General features: G+C 41.7%; 1 protein-coding gene across 1 annotated transcript; it reads left to right on the top strand.

The window, feature by feature from the left end:
• Window positions 1-2,610, top strand: LOC137845744 (scale keratin-like). Its single transcript, XM_068663181.1, has 2 exons — window positions 1-294; window positions 1,750-2,610. The coding sequence occupies exon 2, from the start codon at window positions 1,771-1,773 to the stop codon at window positions 2,164-2,166; it is 396 nt and encodes a 131-aa protein (XP_068519282.1). The 5' UTR covers window positions 1-294; window positions 1,750-1,770; the 3' UTR covers window positions 2,167-2,610.
• Window positions 2,611-6,422: the final 3,812 nt, after the last annotated feature.

Below are 6,422 nucleotides of genomic sequence, written 5' to 3'. Positions count from 1 at the left end.
GGTGGAATGATACTAGCAAAGAAGCTGGTCAATTAAGCTCTAGATGAAAGAGACCTGGGAGCTGGAATGTGCATATCATGCTATTCAGAGATTTAGGGTGATTTTGCAAACAGCGAGCAACAACAATTTCATCATTTTGGGAAGTTAAATGCTTCAAATTTGGGCCGGTTGGTGATTATGACCTCATGTGTACACTGCCTCAGCCCCCCCCAGGCAATCTGAAAAGCTGTATAAAAGGAGTGGGTACACAGACATACTTCATCTCCTTCTCCTGCAGACTCTCCTCTACATCAGGTATGTCTCATCTCTTTCTAAATGCCAAAATGTTTTCGTACTGCACCTTAAAATACAGTACCCTACTACCATGTTAAGTTTAAGTTTGTAGAACTATTTTGTTGTGTCGTAGCCCCCTGCCCTCCCCCCCCTCCTTGTTTAAAGTATATTTGCAAGTTTTAGGAGACACAAAAAGGATTGAGGCATTTATTTCACTATTATTCATATTTTGGCATTTCTGTCCTGTTAGCAGATTGAAAATATAGGAAGGCATAAGCTTTAAAATGCAGAGTTCTCCTGTACCATTTCAGTTAATAACTAAATCAGAAAAACATGGCTATAATCTAAGCTGTTCAGGGACCCAGCTGAGTAAAGAGCATTATCTACATGGGAATTTTATTGCAAAATAATCCTAGCTTGTATTTAGTTTATACGGATAGGTAAAAACTGAATCCTACTTATTTTAAACCCTAGTTATTTTCCCTAGAGACAATAGCAAGGAAGGCAGGAAGTCTGATCCAGCGTATTTGTCAAATATCCACTTGCAAATTGAGATCCAGATTAGCTATTTGGATACACTGAGTTCAATGCTTTGATTCTCTACATTGCATGGCTATTATATGAACAAAATATTTCCTCCTTTTTACTGGAAGCAGTGGCAAACCACAAGCTTTAATAGCCAGTCTTTCTGTGGAAATGGTAGTTTGCAAACTGGATTTTTATCTGATGAAGAAAATCAGCTGCTTATATTTTCCCAATTTCCTCCACACTCAGTATAAAATTGTACAGCTATGACAAGAAATATGTGGATAGAAATATTTCATAGGGTAACTTTATACATCAAGTATATGAATCTCTCTTTGGGCTCAAATACTTTGGGGGTTTTACCACAGGGATTAGAGAGATTAAGGGAATGTAGAGCTAAAAAGGAACAACTGGAAGTAAATTATCCCAGAGAACTTAAAAGTAGACAGGAACCAGAAAAGAAGCGTGAAATCTGCAGTTAAAATAGTGTTGAGTTTATGTCTCCATTGCATGTTTCCTGACTCAAAACCTGCTTCTGTCTCATTTGGTATAATAAAGAAGTCATGTCTGGTGTAGATATTACAGCTCTGGGGTTTCAAACTGCACTGCTCAGGGAGAACTTCTGTTTTCGTAACACTGCTGATACTTTGCTCCTCCAGGAGGGAATTTAAAAAAAAAAAAAAAAAGAGAGAGAGAAAGAAAAAAAAAAAAGAAGAAAGCAGCAATTTCAGAAGGCTTAGAGGATGATACAATTGCAGGGATAGGATAGGGAGAGGATAAGGATAGGGAAGATCAAGGTGATGATGATCAATGCAAAATTTTGTGAATTCATCAATTTTGCCTGTGCATCAGACAATCATTTTGCTTGTTCCTCAGCAAGCCAGCAACAAATGTTGTGCTCCAGTACAACTTGTGCTTTGTGTTTACTCAGCTCTGTGCTCTGTGTTTCAGGTTCACCTCCCCTGCAGAGAAATGTCCTGCTATGACCTGTGCCCCAGCACCAGCAGCATTGCCTGCCCCCAGCCCATCGCCAACAGCTGCAACGAGCCCTGTGTCCGGCAGTGCCCTGACTCCACAGCCGTGATTCAGCCACCCCCTGTTGTCATAACCTTTCCTGGCCCCATCCTCAGCTCCTTCCCCCAGCAAGCTGTGGTGGGTTCCTCCGGAGCACCCACCTTTGGGGGCTCCCTGGGGCTGGGGGGCCTCTACGGCCCCAGGAGCTCTTCTGGTTATGGGAACTCTTTGGGATATGGAGCACAGTACGGTTACGGGAGCTCAGCCCTCTCCACATTCGGCAGCGGGTACTGCAGCCCCTTCTCCTCCCGACGTTACAGCCAGTTCCTCCATGGCAGCTGTGGGCCATGCTGAAGGTAGAAGAGCATGGAAGAGTCTCTCATGAAGACACAAATGCAGAGCAGTGAGGATGGGGGTTCAGCAATTTGGCAGCCCTGCAGTGGAGCTGCTGCCACTTAGCATTTCTGATCTTTCATCTTTTGGTTTTCCCTTCAGTTTCTAGTTTATTGTTCACTGATGGCACCTGTTCCAGCTTTCCCATTTAAAAAAAAACTATTGTGGGCCAGCATATGCAATATAACCATCCCTCATAATGGCAACTGTCTTCATTAGGAGTGGCACAACAAACAGAAGAAAGCCAGCTGAGGACAGCAATATTTCTGAACAGGACATTTGTTGAACATTCTCTGAAACTGTCTGGAAACATTTTGTTGTTGTTGTTGTTTTCATATTCTGTCATATCTTGCTTTGCAAACAAAGGCATTTGTTTATCATTAAAGTTTTGTTGCATCACAGAAAGCTTTCTGGTTTCCCTTGAGCTTGTTCTGGGTGGTGTTCTGCCATGGCCAGGAACAAGCTGTTAACAGAGAATTACTGCTACAAAACATTTTAGTACAGATTGAATTTACACAGTGTCATAAACATTTCCATAACAACACCCTGAGGAGGAGCTGTTCATCCTTTGAAGATGTTAATGGCTTGAAATAATGTAGTATCTTAACTTCTGTTATTTAAACATTATTTCAGTGGGGCCTTTCCATGAGCATTCAGACAGATAATTGTGGGTTTCCACATTGAGTTCAGCATGACCACAAATGCCACTGAGGTATTATCCAGCAGAGGACTTTCCAAAAGTAAATTTGCACCTGCAAATTCACAAATACAATGCTCAACTTACAACCCCGACATTGCCCAGCAGTGTTTTAACTCCAGACATCGCAAGCAGCGAATGCAATGCTCATCCCTCCTTGTAGTCATCAGCCTGTCTGCCCCAGTAGGAAAGAGGAATAATCCCTGTTTCCTTTAAGAAATAACTAGTTCAGTAAGTATCAGGAGCAGAAGACACTCAGAGCTTCTGAGCTGTTGGTAATATAGCCAATTCTAATTGCAATGAAGCTGCAAATGAGGCATGTTCAGTGCTATGCAAACAAAGAGTAAAGCCAAACCCTGCCCTCAGGTGCTTTCAGAGTAAACTGACAAGACAAGCAAAGCATGAGCAGCCTTGCTCTTTTCCCTTTTTAGCAGATAAGCATCTTTTGTAAAGAGATTAAAGGCTATGCTTTCCATACTGAGAAAAACATTAGTTAACATTCTCCCCAGGTGACATGGGAAATGCTTGGTAAAGCCCAGAATTGGATTCTCTCCAATGTCCCCATCTAACACTCAATGCACAGTCTCTGCTTCCAGAGTTCTATGCCACTGGTTAGCTCCAGGTTTGGTCTTCACTGGTGCTCACATCTCCTGTAGGAAGAGGAGGAAAATAGCAGGGATAAGGAGCTCACAGTGGAATATTCCTGTCTGGCATACATCAGGATGGAGAGCATTTCAGTAATGCTAATTTCTGTCTTAATATTCAAATTTACCTGTAGTCTAGTTCACTATTCTCACTACCATTTGTTAGTCAATTTGTTGGTGTTTAAAATGGAATATATTCCATTTACTTTATTTTTTTTTATTTTTTTCCCCACGATAGAACTCTGAAAATGAAATAATCAAACTGACATGTTTCCATGGACTTCTGATTATATTAACTGAAAGACTGCATTACATGGCTAGTATACACGACAGAGGACATTTAACAGATTCAAGACATGACTTCTGAGATTGTCTTTTAAGTAAAAGGGGAGAATTAGCTAAAAAAGAGACAATTCTTCAGGTTTCTCTGACAGAACATTTTAAAATATCTGAAACATTCGAGTTCAGATCCTCCAGCTGCAAAACAGGTGAAAGGTTGACTGTAAGTGATCGATTTGCTAATTGCTCCAGGTCTAAACCCTGGAAGGAAGCTGGCATTCAGCAGGGCACATTTCTGGTTCTGCTATGCTAAGCAATTGCACCTACAGGACATTTACCAGTGGTGAGAGCCTGAGCCATGTAACAAACCATTAGGCTCCAGCAGTGAGTAAATATTTAGTGAATCCATCTATTTAAATCAAACATGAGAGGCTTAACTCCCACAGATATGTCTTGAGCTGTAATTTAGTGTGGAGGAGGATATACACTTTGGGCTATGTTTGCAACATCTTTATGAATCAACTTCTAATTGCATCTCCTTTAGTGATAGAATTACTTTGTACTAGGGTATAAACACATTTAGATGAGAGGAGAGTGTAGTGACCTCTATAGTTCAAGAAGAGACAGTGACCTGATTTCATTTATTATTGCTTCCCGTTTCTGGTCGTTACTTGTTTCACTGACAGAAGGAACAGGAGTCTGAGTCACTGGAGCTAAGTGCCACCATCCTGAACTTCCCACAGCTGACCAAGAGCTGTGGGGGACCTCAGTCAGACGTGGTCCCTGTGTTGCAGTGGCTGACAAACTGTCAGGATCCCAGCACTCCTCCATAGGAACACCAGAAAGCAGCTGGTGTTCCTCCCATCTCATGTCTGCATGTGGTCTGACCTGAGATGCATTCCAGCTGCTAGTGAAATTAGTCCTCTTATTTTTCATCATGTTCGTCTGTGATTACACCCAGGTGCAAGTGTAATCAAAGTTCAGCCTGATGTGCATTTAGGAAGTGGCAGATTGCTAATGGTCAGGAGCAGAGCAGAACAATGGAAAGTGGTTAAAGAACTGTCCTTCTGTCTTTGCTCTGGTGTATGCTCCTAATATGCAAATTCAGACTGGCAGATGAGCATCGGTAATGCCAGTTTTGTAGCTCCTGCTCTCCAAAGGACTGTCAAATAACGGTGTTGTGAAGTGCTCTGTCAAGTGCCATTCAAAATCATTAGAGATCACTGTTCAATTAGTACTGACTCCAATGATCTATTTATAGCATAGACTCCAGCATCTGCTTCCCATGCCTGCCTTTTCTGTAGCATAGTAGGTGAAGCATCTTCATCCAGGTCTGCTGACACCATTATTGAAAAGAGCCTCTTTTGTCGTGATCAATACCATAGTAATGTGGCTTAAAAATATCTGATTTGGTTGCCTTAGTGCTCTGCATAGCTGTGCAAATGAGTGCGCTTTTTTGACAACATCTGTGTGACTCCAAGAATAATCATACAGAGCACTGCAGACAGAGGAAGCATAAAAACAAGACAAAGCCTTCAGACGCATCCTGACAAGAAAGAGGTGTTGGCTGGCTACCTTGTTGTAGCCTCATCTCATTTCAGGTACTTTTACAAGTGAAGTCACACCTCCAACCTCTTTGAAGTTATTACCACATGCTTGATCCTGCCTAAACAAATTTCACCAGCACGACGCTGGGCTTTACCCAGAATCAGCCTGCTGGAGCATGGTGAGGTTTGCCAGTGCAATACTGGTGTTTCACATGGGGAACAGCAGCAGTGCTGAGCAATGTCTGACCTCTGGTCCCTCAGAGCCCTGGCTGGTATTGCAACCGTGAGCAGTGTCAGTAGGAGGTGAATGCCTCCAAATGATCTCTTCTTCCCTATGCAGGCAGGAGGCCACCAGATGACCGATAGCTATGCTAATTGTATGCAAACTGTCTCTCTAGAAAAACAGCTTCAAATGACTTGCTAAGCAGCTTGGACTTGTGCTGTCATTTATGAGTAGGTTGAAATTTAGGTGTAAGCCTGAGATGGAAATTAGTATTTGACATGAATTATACGTATGGCTCTTCAGGGAAGTCTAAATGTTTTTTCTTTTATTTATTTTAACTGAAGCTGCCAAGAATTTAGAGGTATTAATGGGCTACTTCAAGAATGCATAGAATTTCAGTGAAGATTCACTATGCAGTTAAAATTTCCTGTTGGCCATTCAAAGGAAGGTTCTACCCACAGATTATTACGTGCTATTTTTAAACAATGGAAAATATTGTAAAACTAATCTAAGAGGTGTTATTAAGTCGGAGCCTTGGGCAAGTAGCGAGACACAGGGAAGATCTTCAAAATTACTTGTGTATTTAACTTTCTTTGCTAGCATGTAACAAATACACATTGAACCACACCTCTCCCGGAGGAAATTTCAAACTTAGTTGTATGAGTTACAAAAGCATGTTTATCCAGCATGAAATTACTTTTGTGCAGAAGGCAGTCATTATGCTACCTCCTGCTTAAAAGGCCTGGTCATCTTCCAATTTTAGGTGTTGAAAGAATGTGAACACTGTCACGGCTGGCTACAAAGACTGATGCTCAGTCAGAATGGTA

This window comes from Anas acuta, chromosome 28 (genome assembly GCF_963932015.1).
Source record: "Anas acuta chromosome 28, bAnaAcu1.1, whole genome shotgun sequence".
NCBI classification, from domain to species: Eukaryota; Metazoa; Chordata; class Aves; order Anseriformes; family Anatidae; genus Anas; species Anas acuta.
Note: the sequence above shows the minus strand (reverse complement) of the source record. Positions and strands in the feature narration are given on the sequence as shown.

Excerpts from the sequence above, each read along its gene's own strand:
- LOC137845744 (XM_068663181.1), top strand. The coding sequence starts at position 1,771 with ATGTCCTGCTATGACCTGTGCCCCAGCACCAGCAGCATTGCCTGCCCC.